Raw genomic sequence first — 14,964 nt, forward strand, 5'->3', positions numbered from 1 at the left:
ACAACTATTATCATACTCAACGCCCCAGTGTATTATAATAAATAAATGAAAATTTAATGCGTCGACTAAGGTAGATAATTACAATTATTATTCGTTTCTTAGAACCTTATAAACTTTCAAAATGGAATCTTTTTCAATGGCAGAAAATAATTTGAAAAACTCCAACCTGCAAACTGATATGTTTTTAAATACAGCAAAAATTTTCTGAATAAATTTTTTTCTAATTTGAAATTTTCAAAGATCTCTCAAAGTTCTTGATCCAAATATCTGCTGTGCAATTTAATTGTCAAATGTAAAGCTCCAATTAATATGTACGAGTTAAATGCAGCAGTTAAAATTTCATTATCAAAATTCATTTTATGTCCACATTATCTTTTAATAATCTCTAATGTAAAATAATTTCTTGATAAGATATAAATTTAAAAAAGTAATTTGTATTTCTAATTTTGGCAGTCTATTTCTTGCGATTATTAAAATATAAAATATGCTGTGAGTTGCAACAATTTTAAATATTCGTAAATATCCATAAAAAGTCCTCTTCATATATCCTCAATACATTGCAATTGAAAAAAAGCCAGTTTTTTTATCATTAATTAATGATTGCAGGGAGGATTTTTTAAAGTAGGCGAATTTTATATACAGATGAAGCATTTGTTGCCTATTAACTCTTTTAATAATGAATTCTTAATGGCATTAGCCTATAAGCAAGTCTTTACAAGAATAGGAGCCTTTGGCAATTATTGGAAATTTAACCACCATTGTTGGAAATACTTCATTTGAATATGTCAATAAGAAACTAGCATCCTTTAAAATGGAGAAGTTATTAAAAGGATCTATTTCAGAACTCCAAGAGTGCAGGTTGCATAATACAAAATTTTTCAGCCACTAAAAACTGCTCATTCAATTCGGAGAATAATTGTTCCTTATAAAGTATGAACAAAATAAATTAATAAAAGATCAACATTTCCATTAAATTTTTTGTGAGATATTGAAATATCTTTTGATTATTATAAAAATTGATTTGTGAGCTGTTTTTTATACTAATAAAATTATAAACTGCCAACTTATCACCAAAAGTGCTACACTACATAAGCGTCAAAATATATAATTTTTTAATTATGTAATCAAATCATTTCGAATTTAATTGTAAAGTTTGCTGGCTTTGGTAAAAATCCACTCAAAAATGACTCTTCTGTCTCAGGTACAAAAAAATTTTGCACCTTTTGTGGTCTGCAGAAAAAACCTCTAAATCAACTAGGAAAAGTATTTATCTCTTTATACTTTTTCCAACACCGATCGACTCTCTCATACAGATGTTTAAGTACTTTTTCAAAACATTTTAAAAGTCATGAACGACAATATACTAACTTCACACTTATCTTCTCGCACAATGAAGAATTTTTCTCTACAAAAGACGCATTTTTCGGCACTTTTGAATGAATGAATCGCCGCTCCAGATATCACAGCGTGTTTGACCGTAAAAAATGACTCAGCGCGTCTCATTCAAGCGGGTATACGGTCTCATTGACCGGCCAATATTGTGACTTTTGCGGTGCTGAGAAGGAATTCCAACCCTCTGCGCGCATGTATGTGAATCGAATAAAGTTTTCTTCCTCCCCCGCGATATATTACCCTGTCACAAAGGACCCGCTCTCTTGAATGCGTAAAAAGCTCCTTTTTCGGCGGATCTCTCTCTCCGATTATTATTATGTATTCGACACAAAGCACCGTTTCCTCAATGAACCCGACGGTTATATTAACTCGCGCGCGAGAATGCGTATTTATATTCTCGGTCGCCTTTTTATTATGGTGAATGCAGAGTGATTCCTTTTCAATTGGCCTGCTGCTCTTTGGAAAGGGAGGAAAACTACTTCATCAAAGTTATTTTTCGAGCACGACATAAAATCGTCCTTTTGAGAAAAAGAATCTAGTCACACTTTGAATGGGATTCTCTCCACTAATCGACTATTACGAAAATTGACCTGGAGCATCAGGACAAAACGAGAAAAGCTGCTGCTGCACTCACTTGAAAATGTATATGGGGTGAGAAAAGTAAATCCTGATAAACCGCTTCAGCTGCGCCTTCTCACAAATTGGTTGAAAATAAACAATTATTTACTAAAAAAAAATTATATGGTTAGAAACGGAGCAAATCTATACCAAAAATAATTTTCTTTTAATATCAATTATCATCACCAAATATTTGTGCACAGCAAAAAAAAAATATAAAATTTACAAAAGTTTACCTCTTTTAAAATTTTTTCTGAGCAACTCTTAATATAAATTTCAAAATTTTTTCTTTAACCTTTTATTTCAACATATATAATTTTGAAAATATAACAAAAATATTTCAAATGGTGTTTATTGCATATAAATTACTTCAAATTTATTTTTGTTAAGAAAAACGAGCTGCAAATTCAAATCGAAATTACTAAAGATGAAATTTTGAGCATTAGCATTAAGTTAGACATTTATATTTGCCTCCCCTCTCTTTAGATAAACAAAGCCTCTTCTGATCTATGTGTTGATGTTAAATATAAAGAATGAGAACTTAAATATTGGCGTCGACGGCGAGATTCGTGACGCATAAATTTACAAAAGGATGAATATAAATTTCATACACGGCGGATAGAGAGAGAAACATTTATAATTTATACTGTTCTCTTCGACTCGATCGCGGTTGAGAGCCGTGTTGGAACAAAAACTTATATCATTCCGTTCGGAATTAAGCAGCTCGATATAATTGAAACATCAAAAGCAATAATTTATCGCTGCTGCTGAATAATAATGAATGAGAGGGACGTTTTAAATTAGGCCCTTTTGCGGCCGTGCTCATTGCGAATGCAGCCAATGATCGCTTTTTTGCCCCGCGACTGCTGCATAATGCGATGTGCCTCGTAATTGAATTGTTGCTCCTTCGACCCGCAATAATATCAATAACCACAGCGAGACAATTCAACGTCCACTTATTATACAATACAAGTTCAATCGGATCGATAATACGTTCGAAGGTTTCTCTCGAAAAGAATTACAAAAAGATTCAGCTTGTTCGTTAATGAGGCTATACAAAACTCGAGACTTCCAATATATGAATTAATAAATTTAAAAAAAAAAAAAAAGATTCTGGTATTGAGATTTATATAGTTCTCAACAGAGAAAGACTTTAAATTATTTGAAATTTAATTTTGCAACATATGTTTTTAAAATAAAAGGTGGTTTTAAAATTCTCCATAATATAAAAATGAGAAATTTTTTTAAGAAATTAAATTATTTTCTTAAAAATAACAAATGCCCCGCTGTCAAAATATTTTTAAATTTTAAAATAAATAAAATAGCTTTTACAGTCAAAAACATAACAAATTTTGTGGTTTTATGTTATTAAGAGAGATTTAAAATAATTTAAAAAATGCCAAGAGTGCAGCGCTTTTGCATTTGCCATGACAAAAAACGAAGTTGGACTTTTTGACAGGACATGTGTCAAATCCAAATTATTATGTTTTTTCCCCATTCTTCACATGTGCATGTGATCCTTCAGGCGGAAACCGAAAACTAACAGTTATGCGATCCTGAAAGACGGACCGACGACATTTCCATAAAAATTCCAACTATTCACGGCGGCGCGTAATTGGACTGGTCAGGGGGCGACAGGTAAACGAGGGACTTTCGTTACCTGCCGCGACTCGCGACTTGTGTGGCGAAGTTTCTTTCGTCCACTCGACTGGCCGCGGATTGTCACTCATTGTCAGCAGATTAGAGCCCTTTGTGTCAGGGTGTCCCTGAGGAATGCACTTTTCAAGCAATTTGCATCTAAATGCAAACTGTTTACCTTCCAAGGATGCATGAATTCCACAAGAAAAACGTATATAATTTCCCCTTTTATGTCTTATAAAATTATTAAATATTAATTTATAGCGATGAGTTATTCGCTCTGACTCCATAATTGACCCCTGTCTCATTGTTTTTACAATAAAATACGCGGACCGTTCTCTTTCATCTAATCCCTCTTTTCAATTATGATCCTCTTATATACTCGGCCGTTGCACGTGACCTGAATGAGATGCCACGTCAATTAACCAAGAGAGCGCCGAGTTTAATTTAATTCGCCTCCACGTCGGCCCATTAATTAGCTGCGCGGCGCGGCGGATTCCAAAGAAATGCTGAAATAAAGAGAAAAAATGACACACAGCGCACAAGAAAACCGATTAATTAATTCAAAGAGCGGCAGGTGCGCTTGCTAATTACCATATTAGCAGCGGTAATTAGGGTCCTCATCGTTAATTAGACACATTTTTTTCTAACGATGCTCCCTAATTGGGAGGGGAAATAATGAAAATTGGCTATTCTCAAAACATAGAGAAGACATACCATCATATGGCATTTTAATTTATTCTTTGCAAATGCATTTTGGTTAAAAAGTGTATCAATAAAATGAAATTACAAAACAAAAGGTTCTTTAAAATACTTTGAACGTAAGCAATCTGACATAACAATTGAATAAAAAACAACAATAATAATAACGTAACTGATAACTGATGCTCGCTTTTATAACAAATAATGAGCGTAGAAATTAAAAAAAAAAAAAATTAGTAAACTTTTAACATAATGTAAATAATAAAACATAGTCCACAAGATAAATTTCTAAGAGGCAGTATTTCTTCTCTGCGTATTGGCAATTATATTACATATTTTTACAGCGAAAAAAATCTACAACTTAATAATATATGATTTTAAAGCACATATAATTATATATACATGTAACCCCAGAGATCGTCTTGGAAAGCTGATTTTTTTTCTTGTGATAATATGATAAATTTTAAATTCGCTCTCATTTCAAATATTATTTCAAACAAGTGATGCAGGTGGTCTTGGTGATGCGTTTCATCCACGCAAGGTGCTTTTGAATGTCAGCAAAAGTGATTATTTTTTCCGCAGCGTCGCCACATTCGACACCAATGTTACTCACACCTAAAAAGCAAATTAAACATTTGTACAAAGTTGCATATTAATTAAGTTGTGCACAAACCAATCAATTTGAATCTAGAGCGTGGATGCTTTGCAAGAATAAGCGGACCGCCACCCGTGGTCTAAAAAAATTATATATATTATTATATGCCTTTTCTCAAAACCTTTTTTTTCAATTTAAAATTTTTCTGTCGAAATTTAATAATAATAAATCGTTGTATTTATTTCAAAATATCCGGAACTGCATAAATTTTTAATTATTTTTTTACCTGCTTGCATATTTTAGATTCATCACTATAATCCCTTTCACTGGCACAGAGCACAGTGGAGTGCACTTGGTTGTCGCCACATTTTGTGACCAGCACTGGTGACCGAACAAGTTCACCCCATCTGTTTGCTATTGATTTTGTCCCATGCGTTTCCAAGTCTTTCTTTTGAGTCCAACCGAAAACGGCTCCACTTTGATTGCCAGCAAAGGAAATTTCTATAAAAATGAAAAAATACATAATCACTCTTGTATATAAAGAGATAAGTAAATTAGGATTTAGCCACCTTCCGATGGTAGACATGCTGGGATCACGTTGAATGGCATCAAAAATTTGAGTAAGGCAATGTTGTTCTCAAATGACGCTGGATTGTAACGATCATGCAAAATTATTTCGTTTGCAAGACGTTTTTTCGTACCAGTGATGACAATCAAGTTTAAAGGTACACTTAAAAAAATATAGAGTACACATTAAGAATAAAAAAAAAAAATAAAAAAAAGTTAAACACGACAGAATTGCAGTCAATAATAATTTTAATTGTTCACATCAAAATCATGAGTTTTAATTTACTAAAAAAAGGTGTTCAGGACAAAACTAAAAAAAATAAAACTTTATATATTACATGATTTTTATAGATTTAATGTTTAAATTCTTTTGGTCAGCGTTAAATTGAATTGAATTTTTTTTAAGTGTGACAAAATTTCTTCTGTTTTCAGATACCAAAATCTACTCACTTTTTGAAACTGGCCACGCAGCTACCCGTGGTTAGCACATAATGTCCGTTTATGAGAGTCCCAGAGCAAAGAGTTTTCAAGCTTTTGCGCCAATCAGCGATTTGAACAACCCATGGAAATTTATTTGAGGTTGCATCCATCTCTATATAATTATGCACACTCTGACCACATTCTAAAATATCCGTTTTGAAAAAATAATCTTAAACTTTCAATAATTTTTCTTACCGCAGTCACAACCATCATAATTCCTTTTGTTGTATTCATTTTCGGGCGACTTGATTTTGCTGGGGCATTGCTTGTTGGACTCGAGTCTCTTGAACTGGTTAATGACACAATCTGGATATGGTCCGCAGTGGAACTTCGTGCGAAATAACAATAAAAAATTTAATAAATTTGTTAAAATGAAAACTTACATCTATTTTCGAATAGTCAATTTCCGCCCGAAGAAAACAACTTTGTACACTCAGAACCCCATTTACCTTCGATAAAAGTTAACGCGTTTCTAACTTTTAAATTGTGTTAAATGAACTGTCGAAGGGGTTGATTCTACTCTCCTTGAAGGTAAATTTTGACGCGCCCAAGAGTTAAATATTTTTAGGGTTCATTCTACCTCCACTAAATGTTGCAGCGTCTCTTCTTACTGGCGCGCATAGATTGTTTTTACTGTCGCGGTAGGTTGGATGCTGTTTGATGCTTCCTAACGTTTGCGTGAAGGTAAAATGATTTTGCCCAACTTTTGAGTGAAGGTAAAAATTAACATCTCATACAAGTTGATCTGTCTATCTACCTTAGCAAATATGTGTCTTTTACCTTTACATAAAGGTTAGAAAACTTAGAATTTTCATGCAATCATTGCATTTGGGTCTTTTAGAAAAATTATTTAAAAAATCCAAGATTTCCTTGCACAAAAATCATAAGCAAAAATATTTTTAAGCTGTAATTAAAAAAAAGCTTTTCAAAAAAACTGAAAGGCTAATATTGCAACGGAAAATTGTACAGTATTTTAAAATTAGTTAATTTTACTTAAATTGAGTAATTTAACATTTGAAACAATTTTAATGTAGATAGTAATTAATTTCCCACTTCAAATTGAAAGGAAATGTGAAATGACGAAATTGAACAAATTCCAAAGAACACAATATACATATATCTACAGCGATTCACATAAGCTGCAAATAAAATTTTTGCTCAAAAAATATTCGCTGCTCCTATATCTTCAAAATGGTTTTAAAATGTTATCATAGCGATTTATGTCCTGAGTTTTACATTAAATAATAAATTAATTTTTTATTGACCTATTTAAAATTCTACAAGCCAGCTGAATCACCAAATTTCCATAATAATTAGCATTTTCTCAAAACTGAAGCTCTGCTCCCGCGCAACAATTTTCAAATAATCACGTCTACCTTCATGGAAAGTTAAAAATCTGAGAAAGTCCGCCAAAATGTAGCGTCCGTTGGCTTATAACCCAATGCCGCAGAGTAACGTCAACCCAGAGTGACGGTAAATTTTACCTTCACCAGAAGTAAATCGCGGCACAGACGCCCTATGTCAGCATCTTCTGCCTCCTCATTTGAGCTCTGCGCCCTGCACGAAGAAGCACATTTCGGCGTCATCCTTAAAATTGTTTTATTTTAATCAAATTTGACTCTGAAATTCGGCTCTGAGGAAGACACTACCAGACCAACACAACCAAGAAGTTCCCTGGTAAGAAATTTTTGAAAAAACACTAGCCGATCATGACTTATTTTCCCCTTGTGTATTGTTTTAGGAGAACCATACTGCAATACAGATTGAATCTTTATTCGAATTTCACCAACCTTCGATGGAATTTTCTGCAGGTATTGTACACCTGTTAGCGTTTTAAAAAATTCCAGTAATTAAAATTGAATTTTATTATTATTTTGTTGCAGCCTGCGCAGTTGACATCGGCAATAGATGCAAACAAGACACACAAAAGGACTAAAACTGTTCAGGTAAAATAATAATTTTTTTTATTTCTTATTTTTATTTTATGGTATATTAATTTCTATAAATGAAACTAATATTTTGAACTTTTATGTTTTGTTTCAGGGGCTTAATTTCTTAGGATTTGATGATCTACAACGAACAAGAAGTGCTCCTTCTATTCAGTTTTGGCTCTTTCTGCGCAAGGAAGTGGACTTGCAAAAATAAACCAGCAGTCATAATTTAAAAAGTGCTCTCTGGTACTCTCAGTGGTCAGTTTTTGTAGATTTAGTGAAGTGTTCATGAAGAAAGAAGGTCGCCAAATTCCATCATCAAATTGGAACAAGCTATACAAGCAACAGCGTTGAATTGTAAGTTTAATTAATGCAACTTTTTATTATTGTAATTTGTTAAAAATCTAATATTTATGCCTGCAATTGTACTTGATGGTTTTCTTAAAATAAACTTAAATTTTTCGGTAAACCTGGAATATTATTTATAGTTCAAACAACCCAATAAGAAAAATAAATGTGACTGAATATGAAAGTTAAAAGTAACACTAAGCAAAGTAGCATTCAACATCTCAAGGAGTACCAACAACCACTGAGTGCGTTAAAATTTACCTTCACGAGAAATAAAAACTACTCTCAAGTATTTTAAAATTTACCTTCACGGTGAGTTAAAACTACTCTTTAGTCTGGTTGCACTGCTCTGTGTACGGTGGGAAAATTACCTTCACACAAGTGTTGGATGTACTCTATGGGAGGGTTAGAAACATTTTACCTTCATCTGAGAGTTACATTAACTCACAGGAGCTATTGAGACCCTTTTAACTTTATTTTGAAGGTAAATCCAACATTAAAAAGGTAAAAAAGGTTCTGAGTGTAAGGAAATTCCCAGAAGCAAGTGGAGGCCCGTTTTCAAATGCATTTTTGAGGCCAAATGAAAAAAGTGCCTCTGTATAAGTTTGCTGCACTAAGTTTTATTTTTCCTAATCTTATCAGCTCTCAAGTCACTTCCTAAAATCGCAAAATAATCAGTTCAGATTTAGAAACAGCCGGAAGTGAACAGCTGAGATTAGATATATAAATTTAATTATATATTTTTTTCTGACGACACGATAAACAAGACTGGGATTTAATGCGTGGCTTAATAATAGTCCGGTGCGCGCGTTCATAACTCAATTATGGAGGCAAATTGCTTTGTGAAATATTACCGGCTCGATTGATCCCTATTTGCGCGTCGCTCAGCGCCTAGTAATTTTCCGTCAAGGCGAGGAAAATTATACATGCAGCCGGCGCGTTCTCAGCTTTTAATTCCGACCGTGAAAACTTTCATTCAATTAATCGATAATTATGTGTAATTTTCTTTCCTGCAAATTAGCTAATCTTTCATATCTGTGACAAAGAGAAATATGAATTTTTGCATTCACAAATTTAAAATTTCCAATTGAAAACCATACAACTTTAATAATTTGGGGATCACAACATTAAAAAGAGCAGGAAATTAAATAAAAAATAATTTTCATAAATATAAAGTGACATTGCTCTTGTTCATATAGAGATTAATTTTTTTTTTTGAATTTTTATATTAAGTTAAACTTTGGTTTTTAATTTTTACATAATGTGCAATTGTATGTGTGAAAAGTGAAATTATTATTAGCATAAACTTAGCCTCTCTTTTATTTGATTCCATTCTTTTCAATCTTTGATCTAATTATTTCAAATCTAAGAATAATCAAACCGGAAATTGAAATAATCAGGTCTGTGCAGAGCCAACTAACTTCCCAAAATGGAAAGAAAAAACATTTTGATGATCAGATTATGTGAATAGAAACATTCTCGTTATCGTATTAAAAAGCTGTTATTCAATCTGCGCAAAGCAAAAGGAAGAGGCGACGAGGGGCCCCTTCGAGCATCCGAGCATCTGTTTTTTGCTCCCTCGAGCGTGACGCTGCGCGATCATTGACTGCCGCGCCGAGAGCATAATGGACCCTCGCTTTATTAACAAATAAATATAAATGCATTCAGGGGTTCGTCTCCGTGTTGCAGAGTCAAAAAGAGAGAGAATTGAGGCGCAGCTGCTTATATAGGTGCTATATTTATGAAATAATAATGCTCTCTCTTCTATTACGCCGGTGAAAAATTGATCTCGCGCGAACGGCGACGAAATTAATCGCGCGGAATCGAATTAAGTCATTTGGGGCAATTTGGTCCGTAATTATTGTATAGCGCCTCTTTTAATATCGCAGCGGTAATAACCGTAATTTTGAGAAGATTGCTGCGTTAAATTATGGCCAAAGAGCGCAAGATGTTTAATGTAATTACTGATACGTTTACATCAGATGAGGCTGAGCCGCCTTTTAATATAATTTTATAAATTATCACAGAGATGTTGTGAAAGTTTGGTCTCCTTTTTTTATAACGATAGAGTTTCCAGTAGAAAGTAAAAATGCTTAAATTTGGGAAATATTTTATCAATATTTTAAATAAAAGTGAAGAAAAAAAAATTCAAATTTTTAGCCCAATTAGAAATTAAAATTTTTTTAATGTGTTTTAATTTGAAATTGTTAAATTGCGTAAAAATAAAACAAAAATATATTAATAAATGCTTTTTTTAGAAAAAAAATTTACTGGTGCGAGTATTATTTGTTGGCACCCAAAACATAAACATGTGGTGGAGCTTATTTTACTCTCTTTTCGTCCGCAGCCCCGTTTTTTTCTGTTTGTTTGTGTGGAAAATTCTTAACTGTAAACCCGTTATCGCTTTGGATGCAAATCCGGCACAATTCCCAAGCGATCTTGTCAGGGGAGCAAATATTTTCCCAACAAACCGATTCTCTTTGCGCGGCCACACAGGTCGCTCTAGCGCGTGTGGATTACCTCAAAAGGTTATATGAAAAGCGAGTCAGTCAGTCCGTCGATTTTGTGTCACATGCTGCACTCCTGCCACTTTTGACAGCGGACAATAAAATGATCACAATGAGGGAGAAATTTTTTACTGCTGCCAATCTCGCGGCCGAAAAGTGAAAGAGCCAAAAGCAACGGAATTTGACAGCAGCTGATTTTCTATGGGCGAGTGCATTGATTGAGATGATGCAGAATAAACACCCCAAAATTCAGGAACGCAGGAATAAGAGAGGAGACAAGATGATTGCCTGTTTGTCAATATTGTAATTTTTCACTAACACTTGAAACTTAAAAGTCTTGGAATATTTTTAAAGAACTTATTTTCGTTTTAAACTTTCCAATAAAAAAAAATTGGCATATTCAAACATTATTTAAAATTTCTAAACATTTTTTTGAAGTAGAGAAAAATTTGTGTGGAAAAATAATTAGAACTGGAATTAAGGGCGTATTAACTATTTATGATGAAAATTGATTTTAAACGTTTGCCGAATGTGAAATTGTTAGTTTTCAAATCGAGACAATTGCTTTTTTTAATTACACAAATCAAATTTGTAATTTAGCATTGAAGATTCAAATTTTTTATTATTCGAAGTTGTAAGCTGGTTGAACTTTATTTTTATATCAGTTATTATTCTTATTATCTGCTCTTATCAGAAAAAAGAATTTAATTTTGAAACACACACCATCATATATCAGATATTCTATTTAGCTTTTCATTCAATTTTTATTATCCCGCATATATAGCTGACGTTCAAAAGACCGCATCAATTTCTAAAAATCACGAACTCAATAGGGCAGCACAGATGTGGACACATGCCGGAGACGATTATAGCTACATTAGACGATTACACGAATAAAATAAACTCCATATTCAGTGTCACAGAAACGTTTTATATATTATTATTCATTCCCCTTTGCAGTGAATCAAAGTGTGTATCCGCTACAAAGGGATGATAAAGTGGCGCGTTTTGTGCAATCGGCGCGCGAGAGGGGTTGCTCATGGAAAGTTTTCATTTCCAGCTCTCGCACTGCCAATTCGATTCAATCGAATAAATAAAGACGACGAGTGGCATTTTTACACGCTACATAATTCTCCCTAAGTGGCCATTCACGCCGAAGGGGACGCGCCATATCAAAGGGGCGGCAGGCGGGGACGGGCAGGGGTGCAGCTTACTTGGTTAAACGCATGACGGATAAATCGATTAGCGGCACCATCAAAAGCCGCGCGGCCGTGAATGAAATTCCTCCAGTGTGTCGTCCTTTCTCGTGAAATAATCGCGTTGGATTCTCATCGGAATCTCGATCCCACTCAATAACGGGGAAAAATTCACTCGACTTTCCCACCCTCTGATTCACACTTTGCTCTGGAGTTGCCCCAAAAGGTCAGATTGAAATGAAAGGGAAGTGCTCATCAGTATATCTCTTTTCATAACAGTTACCTTTTTATATCGTGACGATTTCAGTAAACGAAAGTAATTTTTTTGACGTTACAATACAAGAATAAATTCAAAATTTACTTTTAATTAAAAAAAAAAAAAAAATCAAATTGTTGTATAAAATATTTTAAATAGCGAAAACTTCAAAGAAAAATACAAACTGAACATTGTCTTCAATTATTTATATCAATTTATATGATTGTTGTTATTGTATAAATATAAATTAACAATCCATAAATTCATTTTTTTACACAATTTTAGACCAAAATCAAATTATTTAAATCCCATTTATGCTTCGTTAGTATTTTTTTTTTATAATATTTTAAATGTCGTACTCTGGATTTATGTTTTTATCTTTTTCTTTTTTGCTTCTATGATATTTGATCAACTTTGATAACACTAGTTGAAATTTCTGATTCATTAGATGCCTAATTGTATTTAATTATAAATTTCCATGACAAAAGTAATTAATTCTCTTTTAAAAGGGGACCATTGGGGAACGAGTTATTCTTGATTAAAAGCCGAGCCGACAAATAATATAAAAGCTGCCGGCCCATCAATAGGCGCAAACTAAATAAAGGTCGCTTTCTAAGGGGTTGCCGCGCCTTGCCGGGGCAAATGATGGGCCACCGGTCGGGGGGTAAATAAATCTGTCGCGCTTAATAGACCCTGCGTCGCGTTTTAATGATGTCAAAAAGAGCAGGGACGCGCTGGTGCGGAACATTTTGCAGCTGCGCCGGACAAATAATGCAAAGCACTTTATTGTTGCCATTATTGTGATTCCCTGACTGCGATGCTTCAAGGTGTCATGGCAGGACTGCCGCTTTGGCTACATAATGGTGACATGCACTAGAATTTATCAAAAATGCTATATACAAAAGTTAAGAAAAAATTAGGAATAAATTGTAAAAAAAAAATAACGGAAATATTTGTTTCTAAAATTTTTTGTTTAAAAAATATTCCATTGTTTTTAATTTTGAAAACAAAAATAACTTTTAACAGTTTTTTTTTTTTTCATAATTTATTCTTTTTCATACGGAAAAGAAGCAAATTAAAAAGTATGATTAATGTTTCTTTGAAGATAAAAAATTTAAGAACAATATTTATTTCATATCATAAAAAAACCATTGCAATTTTTATGTTTAATTAAATTTAAATTCTGTGTGAAGTCTCATTTAACTTTACAAATCAATACAATCAAAGTATTTTAATTTCAGTTTCAAATTGAAACAAATAATATTGGGGATTTCAAGAATGTCTTTCTCCCTAACTTTGATTTTAGTGATTGTTTTCTTTTAAAAATTATGAGTAATATTTAAAAATGTAAAATACCTTATCAAAATTTATTTGGAAAATGAACCTTTGCTTTGTTTAAAAAACGTTCATATAGTCTGTGGTGTGCTAATTTTTTGCAAAAACATTTATCAACAAATTTTAAGGCTTATATTTGCATCGTTATTATTCGTCCCACCAACATTGGAAGTGAATAGCCCTCGGTTGTGTGTCCGTCGCGACAACAAGCACCTCATTCGACCAAGAGAGAGAGAGAAGAGTCGTTGGAATTTAATTTAATTAGGAGTGAGAATTTACGGCGGTCGTTCGACAGCGCAGGTCTTGTTTATTTTGAATGTGAAATGAGCTGCTTCTGCTGCGGTGCTGGCCGAAGACGAGATGATTTTATCAACGAGATGCTTTATTAGAAGCCACGACTGAAACTCATTTGCATAATCAGGTGGCTACCGGTCTCGCGCCAAGGTGGCTCTGACACGGACCTTTTTGTCCGTTTTCAAACGAGCTTGAGATCAGTTTTAAAAATTCACTGTAATTAATAAAAATAAAAACTTCAAGATATCACCTTCAAAATAAAAAAAAAATTGAAAAAGCTACTGATTGTGAGTAAAATTCTAATTTAAATGACAATATCTTACAAAAATATCCCGATTTTTTTTTAGATAAATTAAAAAATTGCTGCAAATAATTGATATTTCACAATTTTTCTTTCCCAAGTAAATTATTTTTTATACATTTTCTGACATTAACTGAAAGATTTTCAACTCTAATAAAATTGTGTTTCTATATTAATGAAGTTTAAACATAATTTTATAACTGTTTGGTGGTTTTTCGCGCCAAAGCGTCTTACATCCAGAAGTGGTGGCGGCTGAAAAAGGTGCTAATAAGCATAATAAGGAGCGGTCAGGGCCCACACACGCGCATACATTAAATTACTAGATATATAGAAGCAGCTCGTTGGAAGGCGCGTTTTATTATTCCAGTGGCCGTCTCGTCTCTTTCCTGCCAATTAGCAGCACCAAAATTAAGAAAAGCGACGCTCCGAAAGTTTGTATCGGAGACTTTTTTAAATAAAACAATTCACAATAAGGTAGAACGACTTCTCCTTCGACGATATAATATGGGTCAGTCCGGTCAAACTGTGTGTTTATATAAAAGCATTATATCAATTTGCGTGCAGGAAAGCTTTGCACAGAGAAAATGTAATTAATGACTAATTAAGGTGGAATTAAAGGGAAAACGAGGCCGTCGAGGATTAATGAAGCCCGCGAGGCCGAGAGAGACGCAATTAGCGGTCAAAGTGTGTAAACAGCCGATTTATTGCCCATCGTGACACGCCCCCTCGCACCTGCGACCAAATTACAAATAAAAATTTCCACCTCGCGGCGCTACAAATCACCGCGATCACCGTTAATTGCTT

The 14,964-nt window shown here is 33.5% G+C and overlaps 1 protein-coding gene and 1 long non-coding RNA gene across 2 annotated transcripts; one reads left to right on the top strand and one right to left on the bottom strand.

The window, feature by feature from the left end:
• Positions 1 to 4,806: 4,806 nt before the first annotated feature.
• LOC132192786 (complement factor I-like) lies at positions 4,807 to 6,497 on the bottom strand. Its single transcript, XM_059612908.1, has 7 exons — positions 6,376 to 6,497; positions 6,188 to 6,320; positions 5,963 to 6,134; positions 5,515 to 5,675; positions 5,232 to 5,446; positions 5,024 to 5,084; positions 4,807 to 4,965 (listed from the first exon to the last, which is right to left on the bottom strand). The coding sequence occupies exons 3-7, from the start codon at positions 6,100 to 6,102 to the stop codon at positions 4,838 to 4,840; spliced, it is 705 nt and encodes a 234-aa protein (XP_059468891.1). The 5' UTR covers positions 6,103 to 6,134; positions 6,188 to 6,320; positions 6,376 to 6,497; the 3' UTR covers positions 4,807 to 4,837.
• A 1,057-nt stretch (positions 6,498 to 7,554) lies between these two features.
• Positions 7,555 to 8,338, top strand: LOC132192982 (uncharacterized). Its single transcript, XR_009441388.1, has 4 exons — positions 7,555 to 7,669; positions 7,734 to 7,803; positions 7,876 to 7,938; positions 8,036 to 8,338. It is a non-coding gene; the product is annotated as an uncharacterized LOC132192982 (long non-coding RNA).
• The last annotated feature ends 6,626 nt before the right edge of the window (positions 8,339 to 14,964 follow it).

This window comes from Neocloeon triangulifer, unplaced genomic scaffold (assembly GCF_031216515.1).
Source record: "Neocloeon triangulifer isolate White Clay Creek 2 clone unplaced genomic scaffold, ASM3121651v1 ptg000003l, whole genome shotgun sequence".
Classification (NCBI taxonomy): Eukaryota; Metazoa; Arthropoda; class Insecta; order Ephemeroptera; family Baetidae; genus Neocloeon; species Neocloeon triangulifer.